The following is a 24,371-nucleotide window of genomic DNA, read 5'->3' as shown; positions in this document are numbered from 1 at the left end:
TTTTCTGAACTTTCCACATCATAAAAAAACACATTAGTATTTTGTGTTTATTCAGAGAGAGAGTGAGAGAAAGAGAGTACACAGGGGAGGGGTAGAGAGAGAGGGAGAGAGGGAATCCCACTCTGTCAGCACAGAGCCCAAAATGGGGCCTAAACCCGTGAACCATGAGATCATGATCTGAGCTGAAATCAACAGTCAGACATTTAACCAACTGAACCACCCAAGCGCCCCACATATTACTATTTTTAAAAGATAATAGTACATAACTGAACAGAATATTTCACAGGTTTCTGAATACCCAAAAGAAAATTCCTTTGCCACAATATGGTATTCTGTAAGCTAAAATTCTTCCTTAGAAGGACCCTTCAGGGGCGCCTGGGTGGCTCAGCTGGTTAAGCTTCAGACTCTTAGTTTCAGCTCAGGTCATGATCTCAGAGTTTTGTGAGTTTGATCCCCACGTTGGAGTCTGCACTGACAGTGTGAAGCCTACTTCGCATTCTCTCCCTCCCCTTCTCTCTTCACTCTCTCTCTCTCAAAATGAATAAACATCTTTAAAAAAAAAAAAAAAAGGACCCTTTATTTTATTTTTTTTATATGAAGTTTATTGACAAATTGGTTTCCATACAACACCCAGTGCTCATCCCAAAAGGTGCCCTCCTCAATACCCATCACCCACCCTCCCCTCTCTCCCACCCCCCATCAACCCTCAGTTTGTTCTCAGTTTTTAAGAGTCTCTTATGCTTTGGCTCTCTTCCACTCTAACCTCTTTTTTTTCTTTTTCCCTTCCCCTCCCCCATCCATGAGTTTCTGTTAAGTTTCTCAGGATCCACATAAGAGTGAAACCATATGGTATCTGTCTTTCTCTGTATGGCTTATTTCACTTAGCATAACACTCTCCAGTTCCATCCACGTTGCTACAAAAGGCCATATTTCATTTTTTCTCATTGCCACGTAGTATTCCATTGTGTATATAAACCACAATTTCTTTATCCATTCATCAGTTGATGGACATTTAGGCTCTTTCCATAATTTGGCTATTGTTGAGAGTGCTGCTATGAACATTGGGGTACAAGTGCCCCTATGCATCAGTACTCCTGTATCCCTTGGGTAGATTCCTAGCAGTGCTATTGCTGGGTCATAGGGTAGGTCTATTTTTAATTTTCTGAGGAACCTCCACACTGCTTTCCAGAGCGGCTGCACCAATTTGCATTCCCACCAACAGTGCAAGAGGGTTCCCGTTTCTCCACATCCTCTCCAGCATCTATAGTCTCCTGATTTGTTCATTTTGGCCACTCTGACTGGCGTGAGGTGATACCTGAGTGTGGTTTTGATTTGTATTTCCCTGATAAGGAGCGACGCTGAACATCTTTTCATGTGCCTGTTGGCCATCTGGATGTCTTCTTTAGAGAAGTGTCTATTCATGTTTTCTGCCCATTTCTTCACTGGGTTATTTGTTTTTCGTGTGTGGAGTTTGGTGAGCTCTTTATAGATTTTAGATACTAGCCCTTTGTCCGATATGTCATTTGCAAATATCTTTTCCCATTCCGTTGGTTGCCTTTTAGTTTTGTTGGTTGTTTCCTTTGCTGTGCAGAAGCTTTTTATCTTCATAAGGTCCCAGTAATTCACTTTTGCTTTTAATTCCCTTGCCTTTGGGGATGTGTCGAGTAAGAGATTGCTACGGCTGAGGTCAGAGAGGTCTTTTCCTGCTTTCTCCTCTAAGGTTCTGATGGTTTCCTGTCTCACATTTAGGTCCTTTATCCATTTTGAGTTTATTTTTGTAACTGGTGTGAGAAAGTGGTCTAGTTTCAACCTTCTGCATGTTGCTGTCCAGTTCTCCCAGCACCATTTGTTAAAGAGGCTGTCTTTTTTCCATTGGATGTTCTTTCCTGCTTTGTCAAAGATGAGTTGGCCATACGTTTGTGGGTCTAGTTCTGGGGTTTCTATTCTATTCCATTGGTCTGTGTGTCTGTTTTTGTGCCAATACCATGCTGTCTTGATGATGACAGCTTTGTAGTAGAGGCTGAAGTCTGGGATTGTGATGCCTCCTGCTTTGGTCTTCTTCTTCAAAATTCCTTTGGCTATTCGGGGCCTTTTGTGGTTCCATATGAATTTTAGGATTGCTTGTTCTAGTTTCGAGAAGAATGCTGGTGCAATTTTGATTGGGATTGCATTGAATGTGTAGATAGCTTTGGGTAGTATTGACATTTTGACAATATTTATTTTTCCAATCCATGAGCAGGGAATGTCTTTCCATTTCTTTAAATCTTCTTCAATTACCTTCATAAGCTTTCTATAGTTTTCAGCATACAGATCCTTTACATCTTTGGTTAGATTTATTCCTAGGTATTTTATGCTTCTTGGTGCAATTGTGAATGGGATCAGTTTCTTTATTTGTCTTTCTGTTGCTTCATTGTTAGTGTATAAGAATGCAACTGATTTCTGTACATTGATTTTGTATCCTGCAACTTTGCTGAATTCATGTATCAGTTCTAGCAGACTTTTGGTGGAGTCTATCGGATTTTCCATGTATAATATCATGTTATCTGCAAAAAGCAAAAGCTTGACTTCATCTTTGCCAATTTTGATGCCTTTGATTTCCTTTTGTTGTCTGATTGCTGATGCTAGAACTTCCAGCACTATGTTAAACAACAACGGTGAGAGTGGGCATCCCTGTCGTGTTCCTGATCTCAGGGAAAAAGCTCTCAGTTTTTCCCCGTTGAGGATGATGTTAGCTGTGGGCTTTTCATAAATGGCTTTTATGATCTTTAAGTATGTTCCTTCTATCCCGACTTTCTCAAGGGTTTTTATTAAGAAAGGGTGCTGGATTTTGTCAAAGGCCTTTTCTGCATCGATTGACAGGATCATATGGTTCTTCTCTTTTTTTTTGTTAATGTGATGTATCACGTTGATTGATTTGCGAATGTTGAACCAGCCCTGCATCCCAGGAATGAATCCCACTTGATCATGGTGAATAATTCTTTTTATATGCTGTTGAATTCGATTTGCTAGTATCTTATTGAGAATTTTGGCATCCATATTCATCAGGGATATTGGCCTGTAGTTCTCTTTTTTTACTGGGTCTCTGTCTGGTTTAGGAATCAAAGTAATACTGGCTTCATAGAATGAGTCTGGAAGTTTTCCTTCCCTTTCTATTTCTTGGAATAGCTTGAGAAGGATAGGTATTATCTCTGCTTTAAACGTCTGGTAGAACTCCCCTGGGAAGCCATCTGGTCCTGGACTCATATTTGTTGGGAGATTTTTGATAACCGATTCAATTTCTTCACTGGTTATGGGTCTGTTCAAGCTTTCTATTTCCTCCTGATTGAGTTTTGGAAGAGTGTGGGTGTTCAGGAATTTGTCCATTTCGCCCAGGTTGTCCAATTTGTTGGCATATAATTTTTCATAGTATTCCCTGATAATTGTTTGTATCTCTGAGGGATTGGTTGTAATAATTCCATTTTCATTCATGATTTTATCTATTTGGGTCATCTCCCTTTTCTTTTTGAGAAGCCTGGCTAGAGGTTTGTCAATTTTGTTTATTTTTTCAAAAAACCAACTCTTGGTTTCGTTGATCTGCTCTACAGTTTTTTTAGATTCTATATTGTTTATTTCTGCTCTGATCTTTATTATTTCTCTTCTTCTGCTGGGTTTAGGCTGCCTTTGCTGTTCTGCTTCTAGTTCCTTTAGGTGTGCTGTTAGATTTTGTATTTGGGCTTTTTCTTGTTTCTTGAGATAGGCCTGGATTGCAATGTATTTTCCTCTCAGGACTGCCTTCGCTGCATCCCAAAGCGTTTGGATTGTTGTATTTTCATTTTCGTTTGTTTCCATATATTTTTTGATTTCTTCTCTAATTGCCTGGTTGACCCACTCATTCGTTAGTAGGGTGTTCTTTAACCTCCATGCTTTTGGAGGTTTTCCAGACTTTTTCCTGTGGTTGATTTCAAGCTTCATAGCATTGTGGTCTGAAAGTATGCATGGTATGATTTCAATTCTTGTAAACTTATGAAGGGCTGTTTTGTGACCCAGTATATGATCTATCTTGGAGAATGTTCCATGTGCACTCGAGAAGAAAGTATATTCTGTTGCTTTGGGATGCAGAGTTCTAAATATATCTGTCAAGTCCATCTGATCCAGTGTCTCATTCAGGGCCCTTGTTTCTTTATTGACCGTGTGTCTAGATGATCTATCCATTTCTGTAAGTGGGGTGTTAAAGTCCCCAGCAATTACCACATTCTTATCAATAAGGTTGCTTCTGTTTATGAGTAATTGTTTTATATATTTGGGGGCTCCGGTATTCGGCGCATAGACATTTATAATTGTTAGCTCTTCCTGATGGATAGACCCTGTAACTATTATATAATGTCCTTCTTCATCTCTTGTTACAGCCTTTAATTTAAAGTCTAGTTTGTCTGATGTAAGTATGGCTACTCCAGCTTTCTTCTGGCTTCCAGTAGCATGATAAATAGTTCTCCATCCCCTCACTCTGAATCTAAAGGTGTCCTCAGGTCTAAAATGAGTCTCTTGTAGACAGCAAATAGATGGGTCTTGTTTTTTTATCCATTCTGATACCCTATGTCTTTTGGTTGGCGCATTTAATCCATTTACATTCAGTGTTATTATAGAAAGATACGGGTTTAGAGTCATTGTGATGTCTGTATGATTTATGCTTGTAGTGATGTCTCTGGTACTTTGTCTCACAGGGTCCCCCTTAGGATCTCTTGTAGGGCTGGTTTAGTGGTGACAAATTCCTTCAGTTTTTGTTTGTTTGGGAAGACCTTTATCTCTCCTTCTATTCTAAATGACAGACTTGCTGGATAAAGGATTCTCGGCTGCATATTTTTGCTGTCTAGCACCCTGAAAATCTCGTGCCAATTCTTTCTGGCCTGCCAAGTTTCAAAAGAGAGATCAGTCACGAGTCTTATAGGTCTCCCTTTATATGTGAGGGCACGTTTACCCCTTGCTGCTTTCAGAATTTTCTCTTTATCCTTGTATTTTGCCAGTTTCACTATGATATGTCGTGCAGAAGATCGATTCAAGTTACGTCTGAAGGGAGTTCTCTGTGCCTCTTGGATTTCAATGCCTTTTTCCTTCCCCAGTTCAGGGAAGTTCTCAGCTATTATTTCTTCAAGTACCCCTTCAGCACCTTTCCCTCTCTCTTCCTCCTCTGGGATACCAATTATGCGTATATTATTTCTTTTTAGTGTATCACTTAGTTCTCTAATTTTCCCCTCATACTCCTGGATTTTTTTATCTCTCTTTTTCTCAGCTTCCTCTTTTTCCATAACTTTATCTTCTAGTTCACCTAGTCTCTCCTCTGCCTCTTCCATCCGAGCCGTGGTGGTTTGCATTTTGTTTTCCATTTCCTTTAAAGCGTTTTTCAGCTCCTCGTGACTGTTCCTTAGTCCCCTGATGTCTGTAGCAAGAGATTCTCTGCCGTCCTGTATGCTGTTTTCCAGCCCAGCGATTAATTTTATGACTATTATTCTAAATTCACTTTCTGTTATATTATTTAAATCCTTTTTGATCAGCTCATTAGCTGTTGTTATTTCCTGGAGATTCTTCTGAGGGGAATTCTTCCGCTTGGTCATTTTGGATAGTCCCTGGTGTGGTGAGGGCCTGCAGGGCACTTCCCCTGTGCTGTGGTGTATAACTGGAGTTGGTGGGCGGGGCCGCAGTCCGACCTGATGTCTGCCCCCAGCCCACCGCTGGGGCCACAGTCAGACTGGTGTGTGCCTTCTCTTCCCCTCTCCTAGGGGCGGGATTCACTGTGGGGTGGCGTGGCCCGTCTGGGCTACTTGCACACTGCCAGGCTTGTGATGCTGGGGATCTGGCGTATTAGCTGGGGTGGGAAGGCAAGGTGCACGGCGGCAGGGGGGGCAGGCTTAGCTCGCTTCTCCTTAGGTGATCCACTTCAGGAGGGGCCCTGTGGCAGCCGGAGGGAGTCAGATCGCTGCCGGAGGTTTGGCTCCGCAGAGGCACAGAGTTGGGTGTTCGCGCGGAGCGAGCAATTTCCCTGGCCGGAGCCGGTTCCCTTTGGGATTTTGGCTGGGGGATGGGCGGGGGAGATGGCGCTGGCGAGCGCCTTTGTTCCGCGCCAAACTGAGCTCTGTTGTCTGGGGGCTCCGCAGCTCACCCTCCCTTTGTCCTCCAGCCTTCCCGCTTTCCGAGCAGAGCTGTTAACTTATGACCTCCCAGACGCTAAGTCGCGCTTGCTGTCGGAACACAGTCCGTCAGGCCCCTCCGCTTTTGCAAGCCGGACTCGGGGGCTCTGCTTGGCCGGCGAGCCGCCCCTCCGCCCCGGCTCCCTCCCACCAGTCCGTGGAGCGCGCACCGCCTCGCCGCCCTTCCTACCCTCTTCCGTGGGCCTCTCGTCTGCACTTGGGTCCGGTGACTCTGTTCTGCTAATCCTCTGGCGGTTTTCTGGGTTATTTAGGCAGGTGTAGGTGGAATCTAAGTGATCAGCAGGACGCGCGGTGAGCCCAGCGTCCTCCTACGCCGCCATCTTCCCAGAATCCCAAAGGACTCTTTATTAAGCTTTTAATACTGAATCCCAAATGTGGTTATTACAGAGGCACAAGCTTAGCACATTCACGTTAACTCAGATCAAAGACAGACTTATCTGAGATTTTACCTTCACATTTATTCAAAAAAACATTTATCAGACACCTATCATGTGCCAAGCAAACTCTACAGTTACCAAAAAAAAGTACACAAGACCCCTCATGAAACTCAAAATCTAGACAGAAATGTACACCGCCACCAATGACAACATACGTGATGCAGTGTTGAAAGAGAAGAAGGTCTCTTTAAAATACAATGAGTCAGGGGCACCTGGTTGGTTCAGTCTGCAGAGCATACAACCCTTGATCTCAGGGTTCTCAGTTCAAGGCCCACATTGGGCAGGGAGCCTACTTAAAATAAAAATGAATAAATTAAATAAAACGCAATGAGGGATGGACTGACAGTGTGAGGAGCCCAGAAATCCACTCCCCAGCAAAACTGTATATATAAAAAACTTATTTTTTGCTATTAACATGTATTTTTCCTATTTTAAAAATTATTTGTATTTTTTTTAACATTTATTTTTGAGGGAGAGAGACAGAACACGAGCAGGGGAGGGGCAGAGAGAGAGGGAGACACATAATTTGAAGCAGGCTCGAGGCTCTGAGCTGGAAGCACAGAGCCCAACATGGGGCTCACACCCATAAAATGCAAAATCATGACCTGTGCCGAAATCAAGTGAGTCACCCAAGTGAGTCACCCAGGCACTCCTAAAATTTATTTTTAAATAGCTTTTCTATCAATGCTACTTCAATGTTTAAATTGATAAATCATAAGGCATATATTCACTTCAAAATAATGTATGTTAAATTGTCAAAAGAATAAGTCATTGATGTTCTCGAACAAGCAAATATTTCCTAAGTCATTAAAATGAACAGTCACAGAAAACTTAGTGCATTTACTGTGGATTCTTTAATGAGCACCATTCTAGAGTCTGCACCATTCCTAGACTAGATGTTATAGGGAATAAGGTAGAAGACAGAATGCCCTCAAAAGAGATAGCAGACAAGGCAAAAAATACAGTAATGAGACAAGCAAAAAATGGTTAATAATACATTAAAAAGTGTTAAATGGTTTTTAATGTCTAATCTGACAGACTCACCAAAAGGCAGCTCAAATCTTGTATCAAGCAAAATCTTATGAGGAGTTGGGTTTTTAGTTCCACATATCTCATCATCTTTCATCAGTGTCTCTGCCTCCAACGTGGACCACTCTCCAGGCCCTTCCTAGAAAACAGAGATCTGAGATTAAACTTTACTCCTTTCATGGCTCTCCTCCTCCTGGTTTAAGAGCTGGTGTTTTCTCTAAATTTCCTTGTTGGAGAGCTCCTGAGGACCACTCACATCCTGATGAGGCAAACACACCACCATCACAACCTGCCTCTGCTGCATGTGGCTGCCATTCTCCTTCTTTGGTGGAAGGAAGCTTTCACTGTGCTCAGCTCTCTGCAAGCCCACTGCAGGTAGAAGTCCAGAGTACCACACTCAAAAACCAAACATATCCATAGATCATTATTTAATCTGCACAATTTTTAATGAGTGTATCACTTAAAATGTGTTACCACTTCTAATCAGTAGAGAGCTACTCACATTGCTAGTTAAAGTAGACCTGAACTGGGGCCACAATAAAAATGAACTTCTAGTCTGCCTGGGGAAGTAGAGACTTAGCCAGAACTAAAAGAATTTAGGAAAGAGAGGCACACCTGTATTATCCCTACTCCCAGAGAAAACATTGTCAAGGTTAAAGCTAAACAGGAATACAATACATATTCTCCTAGGTTCAAAGTGAGGGTGTCTATGGAGAAATGAGGTAGAAAACTAGTCTTGGAAATAATGTATAGAGATAGTATGAATGAAAATTGCCACGCATGGTAATTCCTTAAACTCTTTTACATGTGGAAGATGGACGACTGAAACCAGTTCCCTGGGAACCAGTGACTTAAAGAATTAAAGCAGAGTTCAGGACCCAGGCTCAGGAAGTTTAATGAGACTGATCCCAGGATAGTGCTCACCAATTAGAAGTGGGGGGGGGGGGGGGTGGTGGAGGACAGAGCAATCTGAGATGCATGGATACATGGATGAGTATTAGCTGAATGGAGGTAGAATGGAGATAAGCACGGGCTAGAAATGTACCTCCAAATGGGCAATGCATTGACTGACCTCATCCGACTGACGAACTGTCTTCAGTGCAATCCACACGGTCCCCACCATGGTGTCCCAGATCAGTCCTTTGTTCCATACCTCCACACTCAGACCCAGGTCCAGGCGACTAATCTCACTAAAGGAAAGAAGAAAGCCCTTTAAAGAAAGCCAGATAGCGGTGCCTGGCTGGCTCAGGAAAAGCATGTGACTCCTGATATAGGGGTTGTGAGTTTGAGCCCCGTGTTAGGTGTAGAGGTTACTTAAAAAAAAAAAAAAAAAGCCAGATTATATGAATCATATATCTACTATATTCAAGGTTTTGCTAAACCTTAAATACTTTCTCACCAGGATCCTATCATCAGGGAAAATCAAAATGTCCCAGAACACTACAACCATTCTTTAGGTTCCTAGAAAACTATGTAAGTATCCATAACAAAAAGCTTTGTCCATCTGTTCCCTCTCCTCTGGAGCTACAAACATGGTTAGATTAATGCATTGTCACACACAAAAAAAATTAAGGTAGGTAAGGAGGTCATTAATGCCAGGTCTGCATGCTTACAGTCTCTACATACTAAACAGTTTTATTATGAATAGTAACACCGCCCTCAACTTACACTTACAAACTATATGCAGGAAACTTAGGAAAAATCAAAGCTTCTTAACAAAATTTACGAAAGGGATTCTAAGCAGAAGCAAAAGGGCCCCTGAGAATATCTAATTGTGATGGGTCCTTGTGGTCAGAGGCAGGTAAGGGACACTAGAGTGTGCCAGTTCACATCACTCGGCCCCTGGAGAACCCACTGGTCATTATCAGTTAAAGTAGACAATGTCACATATAAACAAAATGTTTATCACAGGAGAGTGATTGACACAGTGATTTTCCTATAATAACTAGGAAATTTTTTTTCCGAAAAGAAATCATTCCAGAAAGAACCACATAACCAGTAAGCAAAAACAGCATCATACATGGTAGATTATCAACTTAGAAGGGCTAACTCAAATTGTAGTCTTAAAGTGGAACAACCACTTACATTAATGCTAAAAACATTCTCCAAAAAGTGCTTATTGAAATACAGGATTATTTGAAAGGAAATGTAAGAAAGATGAGAAAAGGCCAATTCTAGAAGAAAAAGCAGAAAGGTATTATTCTCAAGAAGACAATAGCTATTCATCACCTAAAGTTTCAAGTTCACACTTCAGAGAAAGCTTGGTTTCTGTGTTCTAAAGATACATGTTCTCAGATTCACATGTTTAGGATGTGGTATTACAACCACAGAATTCTCATCAAGTGTGTTGAAAACAAGTGAAGCAAAGAAAATTTACCTTTACATAAATACAATAGAACAATGTACTAATGAGTTCATTTGTCTATTTAATTAATGCTTCCTGAGCACATATAATACATATGGTTTGGTGCTATGGGCAAGACACACAATACAGGACCCAATTCCTGTCTCTAAAACCTTCCAAGCTAACTGTAGAGCTATTCAAAGTCACAAAGTAGGTGACTAAACTCACCCACTCAGTTAAGGTTTTCACAGTGTGGCAAAACTAAGCTTTCTGTCACACAGTTTCATTCAGCCTAAATAATCGATTAGCCTTAGAAAAGAAACATGACAACCCCACATCTCTTTAATCTGGAAAAGAAAAACTGCACGGGGATACATACGTAATGTTCCTAATGCAAGTCCTAAACAACATCTCAATCCAATTGATGAAAAAAATAGAGGTCTTTACAGCTTAACTTGGATAAAGAAAAAAAATCTTTTCTGCAAGGAAACCTGGGGAAGAAAACTCAAACAATGAGGATATCTTCTACAATAAGTTTCTTATCTCACCTATGTGTGTTCAGCAGACCCAACTAAAAGAAGTCTGAGAGCTCTGTTTATGCCTTGTCCCCAGAGCTCTGGGGGAGCTTCTTTTCTCTATTAATTAATCAACAGTATATGTGCATACCTGTATATAAGATTTTGGGCTAAACAAATTCTAAGTAAAGATGCCCTCCCTAATTTTCCTTTAATGAATAATCTAGTCCTGGAAATAAGATACAGAAATATTAAAGATAAATAATGAGAAATACAAAAATGAGTATTAGATACTGACACATAATACATCAGGAAAAAGGAGAAAGAGAAACAAGAGACCAGCAATGGAGCCGCCAGTGACAAAAGAACAGGGTAGGATGAATAAGGAATAAGAGCAGAAAAGAGGAAAACGTAGCTAATAAAATCCATTGGTAACAGAGGAGACAGCAAACTTCACAGCATCTCCAGGTGGGAGATGAAAAAAATTCACACGTATAACAGAAAGGTTGAAAGAGGAAGTGCAGGGGAAATTTGAAAATAAACACATAAGAATAAATAAAGCTAGTTATGCTGATGAGAGGCTGCTGATGGCTAGGTTTCACATACTGTGAAGAGTTATAATAGTAAGTGATTATTACTGGCAATTGGAGATCAGAAGAAAGTAGGATTGCTAGGTTTATATGTCATAGCCACAGGAAGAGACTTGAATAAACCACTCATAGCTAACTTTGCACACTACATGTATAAAGAAAGGAACGCATGGTCTCATTTTCACAACATTGCAACTGAGAAAGGGAATGAATATGGTTTATAATCTTGAGAGAGAGGCAACCAGTGAGAAATGTGACATCACTTGCCTTCTTTCTTCTTGAAGCCCCAGTTCTCTCTCAGCTTCCAGGACACCACTATGTCCTGTTTCTCTTTCTATCTCTCTGTTCATTTCTTTTTCACTCCCTCTGTCCCACTTTAAATGCTGGTGCTCTCCAGGCTTTACCCCAGGCCCTTTCCCCAATTTACTCACTCTCTCCCTAAGCCTTCTCATCTATACCTACAGCTCCAACTGATCAAAATATTTCTCCAATCCAGACTTCTTTCCTGAGTGCCACATTTAAGTTCCTAACCATCTTCTGTACCTCTCTTCCTACTAGTCCTGTAAGAACCCTAAATATAAGCTTGTCTACAACTGACCTTATTATGTCCGGTATCCTAGTAAATAGCATAACACCTCTCCAATCATGTAAGAAAAGTCTACCTCCTTAACATCTTCTTTCCTTCTTCTCCTAACTATCCTTTCCACTACTATCTTAGCCCAACACCTCATAATCTTACCTTTTAACTCTTTATAAACAAGTTTCCTAAATGGCATTATAAGAAACAATTTATTAAAAGTCCAAAGGATTGGAATGTATCTACCAGAAAATAATCATCCCTTTGCGCCTCTGAGATGCACTATAATACTTGTAAAGCAATTTTATTTTCAACTTCAAATCTCACAGCAATTTTAATACATTTTCTTGTTTGACACCCTCATTCCTAACTTCCCAGAAAACAAGCATAATCTTGTAAGACAGACAGACGTGGGACCCCAAGGTAGATTAGTTGGTTGACTGACCTACTCTTGATTTTGGTTAGGTCATGATCTCACGGTCATGAGATGGAGCCCTAAACCCTGCATTGAACATGGAGCTTGCTTAAGATTCTCTCTCTCCATCTGTCTGTCTCTCTCAAAAGAGAGAGAGAGAGACAGAGAGAGAGAGAGAGAGAGAGAGAGAGAGAGAGAAAGAAAGAAAGAAAGAAAGAAAGAAAGAAAGAAAGAAAGAAAGAAAGAAAAGACAAGACCTTTAAAGAACTCAATGATTTGCCTAGTCCTTCAAAATTATATTCCAGGGCCAACTGGGTGGCTCAGTTGGTTATGCATCTGATTTGGCTCAGGTCATGATCTCATGGTTCAAGAGTTCAAGACCTGCACTGGGCTCTGCACTACCTCTCTCTCTCTGCCCATCCCCCACTCATGTTTTCTCTCTTGCTCTCTCAACATAAACAAAAAAAATGATATTCTAGGGGTGTGTGGGTGGTTCAGTTGGTTGGGCGTCCAACTTTTGATTTTGGCTCAAGTCATGATCTCACAGTTTGTGGGTTCAAGCTCCGTATCAGGTTGTGCACTGCTTGGGAGCCTACTTGGGATTCTCTCTCCCCCCCACTCTGTCCCTCCCCCACTGATGCATGCACACATTCTCTTTCTCTCTCTCTCAAAAAAAAAATATTCTATAAATTTCTCCCCTTTTAATTTTTTTTTTAACATTTATTCATTTTTGAGAGATAGGCAGAGACAGAGCCAAACAGGGGAGAGGCAGAGAGAGAAGGATACACAGAATCCAAAGCAGGCTCTAGGCTCTGAGCTGTCAGCACAGAGCCCGCAACAGGGCTCAAACCCAGGAACCATGAGATCATGACCTGAGCCAAAGTTGGCCGTGCAACCAACTGAGCCACCCAGGCAGCCCTTAGTATTCTTTTTTTTCTTTTTTAAGTTCATGTGTTTATTTTGAGAGAAAGAGTGAGGGAGAGGTAGAGAGAGGGGGAGAGAGAATCCCAAGCAGGCTCCATGCTGTCAGCACAGATCCCAGTGCAGGGCTCGATTCCATGAACTCTGAGATCATGACCTGAGCTGAAATCAAGAGCTGGATGCTTAACTGACTGAGCAACCCAAGTGCCAAGTTTTTTAAAGCTAGAGCTTACAATCGTAATATATTAATTTTTGTGTCATATACAAGAAATTCTACTAATTGTTACTCATTTTTATTAATTAGAGGAAGGTATGACATTTCACTCCATAAGGCAAAAGGATTTTAAGCACAGAAATGCTCATCTTCTATAGCAGGCAATCCAGGTGTATACACATACACTCATTCTCTGTCCATATCTCTCTCACACACACACACACAAGCATAACCACATACCTTCAAGGTGCCTTCTGAGAATTGAAGCAAGATTTAAATTATATCTAATACCATGTTAAGTATATTATACTATTTCATAATTCTGACCACTGGGAAAAATCTGACTAGGTAGTATATTTACCGAATTAATTGGGAGTTTACTTGCATTCATAATTCATATAAGATAGAATAGATTACAAATCCAAGAGACAAATTTACTCCAGGGATACTACTGGAATGATGTTCACATTTCAAGGAGGCTAGAGATAAATCTACTTTATAATTTAAAAAGGCATGGGGGTGCCTGGCTGGCTCAGTCAGTGTTGCATGCAACTCTTGATACTGGGGTCATAAATTCAAACCTCACATTGGGTGTAGAGAGTACTTTAGAAATAAAATGGGGCAGGGGAGGGGCGCCTGGGTGGCGCAGTCGGTTAAGCGTCCGACTTCAGCCAGGTCACGATCTCGCGGTCCGTGAGTTCGAGCCCCGCGTCGGGCTCTGGGCTGATGGCTCAGAGCCTGGAGCCTGTTTCCGATTCTGTGTCTCCCTCTCTCTCTGCCCCTCCCCCGTTCATGCTCTGTCTCTCTCTGTCCCAAAAATAAATAAACGTTGAAAAAAAATTAAAAAAAAAAATGGGGCAGGGAGGAGTTAAGATGACATAGTAGTAAGGGGACCTTGGGTTTGCCTCCTCCCTTGAACAGAGATGGATCAACATCAAACCATTTTGAACACCTAGGAAACCAATTTGAGGATTAACAGAACACTCTGCATCATTTGAAAGAAAGAATGTGGCAGGTACATAGTACAGAGAGGTACACTGGGGAAGAAAAGAGCTTAGGTGCTGCAAAGGTGAGGAAGCCATCTTCGTGGACAAGAGAGAGGGAAAGGGGGAGAAGCTGCTGCGCAGTGACATGATCATTTTCTGGGATAAGCCGGCCCTGGCCGCAGCACAGTGAGACCCACCGCCAGATCACTGTGGATCCAAACCGCAGGGGTCTTGGAAGTGCAGGGTTTTGAAACACAGCAGCGCCTAAGATAAAGCTCTGGGAAAGCTGGTAGGTGGACAGCTGGGACACAGGGAAAATGCAGGGAGCTGATGGGAGCAGAGGACACACGGGGCACACAGGAGGGGTGATTGATCACACACTTGTGAGGGTGTGAACTTCCCACTGTGAAGACTGGGTGGGGGGGGGGGGGGAATTAACCATTTTCACCATTAGCCCACCAACACTGACTGACCCTAGTAAGATAAACAGCACCACCAAGTGGAGAATAAAACTGTTACACCAAGTTCCACTCCCCTGCACCCTCTAGGCACATGTCCACTAAGGCAAGTCCTCCTGAGAATCAGAGCAGCAGGCCCCTCCCTCAGAACACCAGCACAATCCCTTCCACAAGTTTAGTCTACTGACCATAGAGTGCTGCAAAGTTTCAGCTCTACAGGAAACTGGATCTAGCTTCATTTGGGTTCTTTGTTTGTTTGTATTTTCAGTTGTTGTTTCTGTATTTGTTTTGTTGTTTTTCTCTTCTTTTACTTCTTGGATTCAAGACCAAAATTTATTTATTTTTTATTTTTTTTTTATAAACACACACATAGGTTCTAGCATTCTTTATTTCATTTTTAAAAATTTTTATCTCATTGTTTTATCATTGTTTTTTTCTTCCTCCAAAATAATAAGACAGAGGAATTCACCTCAAAAGAAAGAACAGGAGAAATGATGGCCAGGGATTTAATCAATGTAGATGTAAGTAAGATGTCTGAACTAGAATTTAAAACAACGATTATAAGGATACTAGTTGGGCTTGAAAAAAATATAGAAGACACCAGATAATCCCTTTCTGCAGAGATAAAAGAACTAGTATCTAGTCAGGCCAAAATTAAAAATGCTATAACCACATGCAAACACAAATGAAGGCCATAAAAACAAGGACAGATGAGGCAGAGGAGCAAATTAGTGATATGGAAGATAAAATTATGAAAAATAATGAACCTAAAAAGAAGAGGGAAACAAAGGTCAGGGATAATGAAGGCAGACTTAGGGAACTCACTGATTTAATAAAACGTAGTAATATTCATAACATAGGAATCCCAGAAGAAAAAGAGAGAAAGGGTGAAGGCGGCTTATGTGAGCAAATTAGAACTGAAAACTTCCTTAATCTGAGGAAGGACACAAACATCAAAATCCAAGAAGCACAGAGATCTCCTGTTAAATTCAACAAAAGTCAACCACCACCAAGGCATATCATAGTCAAATTCACAAAATACACAGACAAGGAAAGAATCCTGAAAGCAGCAAGGGAAATAAAGTTTTTAATCTACAATGGAAGACAGATCAGGTTTGCAGCACATCTGTCCACAGAAATTTAGCAGGCCAGAAAGGAGTGGCAAGATATATTCAATGCGCTGAATGGGAAAAAAATATGCAGCCAAGAATACTCTATAGATCAAGGCTGTCATTCCAACTGGGGAGATAAAGAGCTTCCCAAACAAAAACAAAAAAAGTTTGTGACCATTAAACCAACCCTATAAGAAATTTTAAGGGAGACTCTTTGAATGGGGGAAAAAAAAAGACAAAGCAACAAAAACTAGAAAGGACCAGAGAGCATGACCAAAATCACCAATTCTACAGTAACACAAGAGCACTAAATTCATATTTTTCATTAATCACTCTGAATATAAATGGACTAAATGCTCCAATCAAACAACATAGGGTATCAGAATGGATTTAACAAAACAAGAGGCCCCTGTATGCTGCCTATGAAAGACTCATTTTAGACCTAAAGACACCTGCAGATTGAAAGTGAGGGGATGGAGAAGCATCTATCATGCTAATGAAGGTCAAAAGAAAGTTGGAGTAGCCATACATTTAAATTTTTTTTTTATGTGGAATAACCACACTTATATAAGACAAACTAGATTTTTTTTAATGTTTATTTAATGTTTTATTTATTTTTGAGACAGTGCACATGTGAGAGCTGGGGAAGAGCAGAGAGAAAGAGACAGACAGAGGTTCTGAAGCGTCTCTGCATTGAGAGCAGAGAACCCGATGCAGGGCTAGAACTCACATATCATGAGATCATGACCTGAGCCAAAGTCTGACGCTTAACCAACTGAGCCACCAAGGTGCCCCCCTACAAACTAGATTTTAAAACAAAGACTGTAACAAGAGATAAAGAAGGGCATTATAACACAATTAAGGGGTCTATCAATCAAGAAGATCTAACAATTGTAAACATCTATGCCACAACATGGAGCACCCAAATATATAAATAAAATACTGACATAAAGAAACTCACTGAGGTGGAGGAGGGAGCCAAGATGGCAGAACAGCATGAAAGTTTTTGTGTGTCTCGTGTCCATGAAATACAGCCAGACCAACACTAAACAATCCTACACACCTAGAAAACTGATCTGAGAATTAACACAACAATCTGCACAACCAAAACCACAGAATTCAGCAGAGAGAGAAAAAATTCATTTTAATTTTCAATTTTTATTAAAAATTTTTTTTAATTTTTACTATATTTTTAACCTTTATGTAAATTATTTCAAATTAAATTTTACTTCCATCATTTTAATTTAGTCTACTTCAATGTATTCACTTTTTCAAATTTTCAAAGGATTTCCTTTTTTTAATTTTTCATTTCTTTTCTTTTTCTTCAATACAGAAAGAGAAAAAATTCATTTTTATCTTCAATTTTTATTTAAAATATTTTCAATTTTTCTTACTATATTTTTTACTTTTGTGAAAGTTTTTCAAATTCGATTTTAATTCATCATTTTATTTTAGTCTACTACAGTGTATTCACTTTTTCAAACACTTTTCCTGTTTTTTCTTTTTTGTTTCTGTTCTTTTTCTTGAATAAAGAAAAAAATTCATTTTTATTAAAAATATTTTTAATTTTCTTTCTACTATGTTTTTTACTTTTGTGTAAATTTTTTCAAATACTATTTTACTTCCATCATTTCATTTTTGTCTACTTCAGTGTAATCATTTTTTCAAATTTTCAAATGATTTCCTTTTTTTTCTTTTTTTCCCCTTGTTTCTCTAATCTATCTAGCCACTTTCAACACACAGACCAAAACACACCTACGATCTGACATCATTTATTCGATTTTGTGTATGTGTTTAATTTTTTAATTTTAATTTTTTGTTTTTTTTTAATTTTCGTTTTTTCTACCTCATTAATTCCTTTTCTCCCTTCAAAATGGCGAAACAAAGGAATGCACCACAAAAGAAAGAGCAGGAAAAAAAGACAGCTAGGGACTTAACCAACACATGTACAAGCAAGATGTCTGAACCAGAATTTAAAATCACGATAATAAGAATACTAGCTGGAGTCAAAAATAGATTAGAATCCCTTTCTGCAGAGATAAAAGAAGTAAAAACTAGTCAGGATGAAATAAAAAATGCTATAACTGAGCTGCAATCACGAATGGATGCTGTGGTGGCAAGGATGGATGAGGCAGAACAGAGAATCAGCTATACAGAGGACAAACTTATGGAGAATGATGAAGCAGGAAAAAAAAAAGGGAGATTAAGGCAAAAGAGCATATTTAAGAATTATAGAAATCAGTGACTCATTAAAAAGGAACAACATCAGAATCATAGGAGTCCCAGAAGAGGAAGAGAGAGAAATAGGTGTAGAAGGGTTATGTGAGCAAATCATAGCAGAAAACTTTTCTAACCTGGGGAAAGACACAGACATCAAAATCCAGGAAGCACAGAGGACCCCCATTAGATTCAACAAAAACCGGCCATCAACAAGGCACATCACAGTCAAATTCACAAAATACTCAGGCATGGAGAAAATCATGAAAGCAGCAAGAGAAAAAAAAGTTAATTTCTCTTAACCTACAAGGGAAGACAGATCAGGTTTGCAGCAGACCTAGCCACAGAAACGTTCAAGGCCAGAAAGGAGTGGCAGGATATATTCAATGTGCTGAATTAGAAAAATATGCAGCCAAGAATTCTTTATCCCACAAGGCTGTCATTCAAAACAGAAGGAGAGATGAAAAGTTTCCAAGATAAACAAAAATTAAAGGAGTTGGTGACCATGAAACCAGCCCTGCAAGAAATTTTAAGGGGCGCTCTCTGAGGGGAGAAAAGATGAAAAAAAAAATTATTTACTGATTTATACAAATATATATGCACACACACACACACACACATATACACACACACAAACACATATATACACACACATACATACATACATAAATACCAAAAGCCACAAAGATTAGAAAGGACCAGAGAACACCACCAGAAACTCCAACTCCACAAGAAACATAATAGCAATAAATTCGTATCTTTCAGTACTCACTCTAAACGTCAATGGACTCAATGTTCCAATCAAAAGACACAGGGTAACAGAATGGATAAGAAAACAAGATCCATCTATATGCTGTTTACAAGAGACCCACTTTAGAACTAAAGACACCTTCAGGTTGAAGGTAAGGGGATGGAGAACCATCTACCATGCTAATGGTCAACAAAAGAAAGCCGGAGTAGCCACACTTATATCAGACAATCTAAACTTTAAAATAAAGACTGTATCAAGAGATGCAGAAGGGCATTATATCATAATCAAGGGGTCTATCCACCAAGAAGACCTAACAATTGTAAACATTTATGCACCAAATGTGGCAGCACCCAAATATAAATCAATTAATCACAAACATAAAGAAACTCATTGATACTAATACCATTATAGTAGACTTCAACACCCCACCCACAGCAATAGACAGATTATCTAATCAAAAAATCAACAAGAAAACAATGGTTTTGAATGACACACTGGACCAGATGGACTTAACAGACATATTCAGAGCATTTCATCCTAAAGCAGCAGAATATACATTCTTCTCCAGCGCACATGGAATGTTCTCCAGAATAGACCACATACTGGGACACACCAGCCCTCAGCAAGTAGAAAAAGATCGAGATCATACCGTGCATATTTTCAGACCACAATGCTATGAAACTCGAAATCAACTACAAGAAAAAAATTTGGAAAGGTAACAAATACTTGGATACTGAAGAACATCCTACTAAAGAATGAATGGGCTAACCAAGAAGTTAAAGAAGAAATTAAGAAGTATATGGTAAAAGCAGGGAAGGGGACAAAACAAAAGAGACTCTTAAATATGGAGAACAAACTGAGGGTTACTGGAGGGGTTATGGGAGGGGGGATGGGCTAAATGGGTAAGGGGCAGTAAGGTATCTACTCCTGAAATCATTGCTGCACTATATGCTACCTAATTTCAATGTAAATTTTTTAAAAATCTAAAAATAATAAATAAAAATAAAAATTAAAAAAATAAATAAATAAAATAGTAAGTATATGGAAGCCAATGAAAATGATAACACCACAATCCAAAACCTCTGGGACACAAGAAAGGCAGTCATAAGAGCAAAGTATATAGCAATCCAGGCCTTCCTAAAGTAGGAAGAAAGAGCTCAGATACACAACCTAACCTTACACCTTAAAGAGCTGGAAAAAGAACAGCAAATAAAAGCCAAAACCAGCAGAAGACAGTAAATAATATTAGAGCAGAAATTAATGCTACTGAAACCAAACAAAACACAGAACAGATCAATGAAACCAGAAGCTGGTTCTTTGAAAGAATTAACAAAACTGATAAACCACTAGCCAAGTTGATCAAAAAGAAAAAGGAGGGGCGCCTGGGTGGCTCAGTCGGTTAAGCGGCTGACTTCGACTCAGGTCATGATCTCACGGTCCGTGAGTTCGAGCCCCACCTCGGGCTCTGTGCTGACAGCTCAGAGCCTGGAGCCTGTTTCAGATTCTGTGTCGCCCTCTCTCTGACCCTCCCCTGTTCATGCTCTGTCTCTCCCTGTCTCAAAAATAAATAAAACGTTAAAAAAATTTTTTTTAATTAAAAAAAAAGAAAAAGAAAGAGAAAGGACCCAAATAAAATCAAGAATGAAAGAGAACACAACGAACACAGCAGAAATAAAAACACTAATAAGAGAATATTATGAGCAATTATACACCAATAAAATGGGCAATCTGGAAGAAATGCAAAAATTCCTAGAAACATATACACTACCAAAACTGAAGCAGATTTGAACAGACCCATAACCAGTAAAGAAATCGAGTTAGTAATCAAAAATCTCCCAAAAACCAAGAGTCCAGGGCCAGATGGCTTTCCAAGGGAATCTACCAAACATTTAAGGAAGAGTTAACACCTATTCTCATGAAGTTGTTCCAAAAATAGAAATGGAAGGAAAACTTCCAAACTCATTCTATGAAGCCAGCATTACCTTGATTCCAAAACCAGACAGAGACCCCACCAAAAAGAACTACAGACCAATTTCTCTGATGAACATGGATGCAAAAATCCTCAACAAGATATTAGTCAACTGGATCCAACAATACATTAAAAATATTATTCACCACAACCAAGTGGCACTTATACCTGGGATGCAGGGCTGGTTGAATATCCGCAAAACAATTAACGTGATTCATCACACCAATATAAGAAAGGACAAGAACCAAATGATCCTCTCAATAGATGCAGAGAAAGCATTTGACAAAATATGGCATCCTTTCTTGATAAAAACCCTCAAGAAAGTAGGGATAGAAGGAGCATACCTCAAGATCATAAAAGCCATATATGAACAACCCAATGCTAAGATCATCCTCAATGGGGAAAAACAGAGAGCTTCCCCCTAAGGTCAGGAACAAGACAGGGATGGCCACTCCCACCACTGTTATTCAACGTAGTACTGGAAGTCTTAGAGTCTGCAATCAGACAACACAAAGAAATAAAAGGCATCCAAATTGGCCAGGAGGAAGTCAAATGTTCACTCTTCCCAGATGACGTGATACTTTATATGGAAAACCCTAAAGATTCCACCAAAAAACTGCTAGAACTGATTCATGAATTCAGCAAAGTTGCAGGATATAAAATCAATGCACAGAAATTGGTTGCACTCCAATACACCAACAATGAAGCGACAGAAAGAGAAATCAAGGAATCGATCCCATTTATAGTTGCACCAAAACCCATAAAATACCTAGGAATAAATCTAACCAAAAAGGTGAAAAAATCTATACACTGAAAACTATAGAAAGCTTATGAAAGAAATTGAAGAAGACACAAAAAAATGGAAAAAGATTCCAAGCTCCTGGACAGGAAGAAATAATATTGTTAAAATGTTGATACTACTCAAAGCAATCTACATATTCAATGCAATCCCTATCAAAATAACACCAGCATTCCTCACAGAGCTAGAACAAATAATCCTAAAATTTATATGGAACCAGAAAAGACCCTGAATAGCCAAAGCAATCTGGAAAAAAAAAAAAAAAAAAAACAACAAAGCAGGAGGCATCACAATCCCAGACTTCAAGCTGGTACAAAGCTGTAATCATCAAGACAGTATGGTACTGGCACGAGAACACTCATATCAATGGAACAGAATAGAGAACCCAGAAATAGACCCACAAACGCATGGCCAACTAATCTTTGACAAAGCAGGAAAGAATATCCAATGGAATAAAGACAGTCTCTTCAGCAAGTGTGCTGGGAAAACTGGACAGCGACATGCAGAAGAATAAACCTGGACCACTTTCTTACACCATACACAAAAATAAACTCAAAATGGATGAAAGACCTCAACATAAGACAGGAAGTCATCAAAATCCTCGAGGAGAAAGCAGGCAAAAACCTCTTTGACCTCAGCTGCAGCAACTTCTTACTCAACACCTCTCCAGAGGCAAAGGAAACAAAAGCAAAAATGAACTATTGGGACCTCATCAAAATAAAAAGCTTCTGCACTGCAAAGGAAACAATCAGCAAAACTAAAAGGCAATTGACAGAATGGGAAAAGATGTTTGCAAATGACATATCAGATGAAGGGTTAGTATCCAAAATCTATAAAGAACTTATCAAACTCAACACCCAAAAAACAAATAATCCAGTGAAGAATTGGGCAAAAGACATGAATAGACACTTCTCCAAAGAAGACATCCAGATGGCAAACCAACACATCAAAAAATGCTCAACATCAATCATCATCAGGAAAATACAATTCAAACCCACAATGAGATACCACCTCATACCTGTCAGAAGGGCTAACATTAACAATTCAGGCAACAACAGATGTTGGCGAGGATGTGGAGAAAGAAGATCTCTTTTGCATTGCTGGTGGGAATGCAAGCTGGTGCAGCCACTCTGGAAAACAGTATGGAGGTTCCTCAAAAAACTAAAAATAGAACTACCCTACAACCCAGCAGTTGCACTACTAGGCATTTATCCAAGGGATACAGGTGTGCTGTTTTAAAGGGACACAGGCACCCCAATGTTTATAGCAGCACTATCAACAATAGCCATAGTATGGAAAGAGCCCAAATGCCCATGGATGGATGAATGGATAAAGAAGATGTGGTGTATATATATACATACACACACACATACACACACACATACAGTGGAGTATTACTCAGCAATCAAATCAAAAAGGATGAAATCTTGCCATTTGCAACTACATGGATGGAACTGGAGGGTATTATGCTAAGCGAAATTATTCAGAGAAAGCCAAATATCATATGTCTTCACTCATATGAGGACTTTAAGACACAGAACAGATGAACATAAGGGAAGGAAAGCAAAAATAATATAAAAACAGGGAAGGGGACAAAACATAAGAGACTCTTAAATATGGAGAACAAACAGAGGGTTACTGGAGAGGTTGTGGGGGGGGGATGGGCTAAATGGGTAAGAGGCACTAAGGATTTTACTCCTGAAATCATTGTTGCACTATATGCTCACTAATTTGGATATAAATTTTAAAAAATAAAATTAAAAAAAAGGCCATATACAAAAGCCCCATAGCTAATATCATCATTAATGGGGGAAAACTGAGAGCCTTTCCCCTATGGTGAGGAACAAGACAAGGATGCCCACTCTCACCATTACTATTTAACATAGTACTGGAAGCCTAAGCCTCAGTAATCAGACAACAAAAAGAAATAAAGATCATCCAAATCAGCAAGGAAGAAATCAAACTTTCACTATTTGCTGACAACATGATAGTTTATGTAGAAAACTTCAAAGACACCACCAAAAAAAAGGCTAGAAATAATACATGAGTTCAGCAAATTGCAGGATATAAAATCAACTTGGAGAAATCTGCTGCATTTCTGTACACCAATAACAAAGCAGCAGAGAAAGAAATTAAGCAATCGATCCCATATACAAGTGCAGCAAAAACAGTAAGATACCCAGGAATAAATTTAAAGAGGTAAAAGATCTGTACTCTGAAAACTGTAGAAGACTTATTAAAGATATTTAAGAAGATACAAAGAAATGGAAAACATTCCATGCTCATGGATTAGAAAAACAAACATTGTTAAAATATCTATACTACCCAAAGCAATCTACATATTTAATGCAATCCTCATCAAAATACCAACAGCAGGGGCGCCTGGGTGGCTCAGTGGGTTCAGTATCTGTCTTCAGCTCAGGTCATGATCTCACAGTTTGTGAGTTCGAGACCCACATTGGGTTCTCTGCTGTTAGCACAGAGCCAGCTTCAGATCCTATCCCCTCTCTCTCTGCCCCTCCCCCACTCACTCCCATTCTCTCTCTCTCTCAAATAAATAAACATTAAAAAAATACCACCATCATTCTTCACAGAGCTAGATCACACAATCCTAAAATTTGTATGGAACCACAAAAGATCCCAGATAGCCAAAGCAATCCTGAAAAAAAGAAACACAAAACTGAAGGCATAATGATTCCAGATTTCAAGCCATATTACAAAGCTGTTGTCGTCAAGACAGGATGGTACTGGCACAAAAACAGACACATCAATCAATGGAACAGAACAGAAAACCCACAAATGGACCCAGGACTATATGGTCTACTCATCTTTGGCAAAGCAGGAAAGAATATCCA

General features: G+C 39.5%; 1 protein-coding gene across 1 annotated transcript in view; it reads right to left on the bottom strand.

Annotated features, from left to right (window-relative positions):
• The window catches only part of UNC13B (unc-13 homolog B), a 263,053-nt gene that overhangs the window by 157,554 nt on the left and 81,128 nt on the right, over positions 1-24,371 (bottom strand). The window contains exons 4-5 of the mRNA XM_047065931.1: positions 8,721-8,838; positions 7,664-7,787 (exon numbers count right to left, since the gene is read on the bottom strand). Coding sequence (XP_046921887.1) covers positions 7,664-7,787; positions 8,721-8,838 — 242 coding nt within the window. The remainder of the gene's footprint in view (positions 1-7,663; positions 7,788-8,720; positions 8,839-24,371) is intronic.

This window comes from Lynx rufus, unplaced genomic scaffold, assembly GCF_022079265.1.
Source record: "Lynx rufus isolate CCGP_SWC_20201006 ecotype Redwood Valley unplaced genomic scaffold, mLynRuf1.p SCAF_10, whole genome shotgun sequence".
NCBI lineage: Eukaryota > Metazoa > Chordata > Mammalia > Carnivora > Felidae > Lynx > Lynx rufus.
This window is presented reverse-complemented; position numbering and strand designations above follow the sequence as displayed.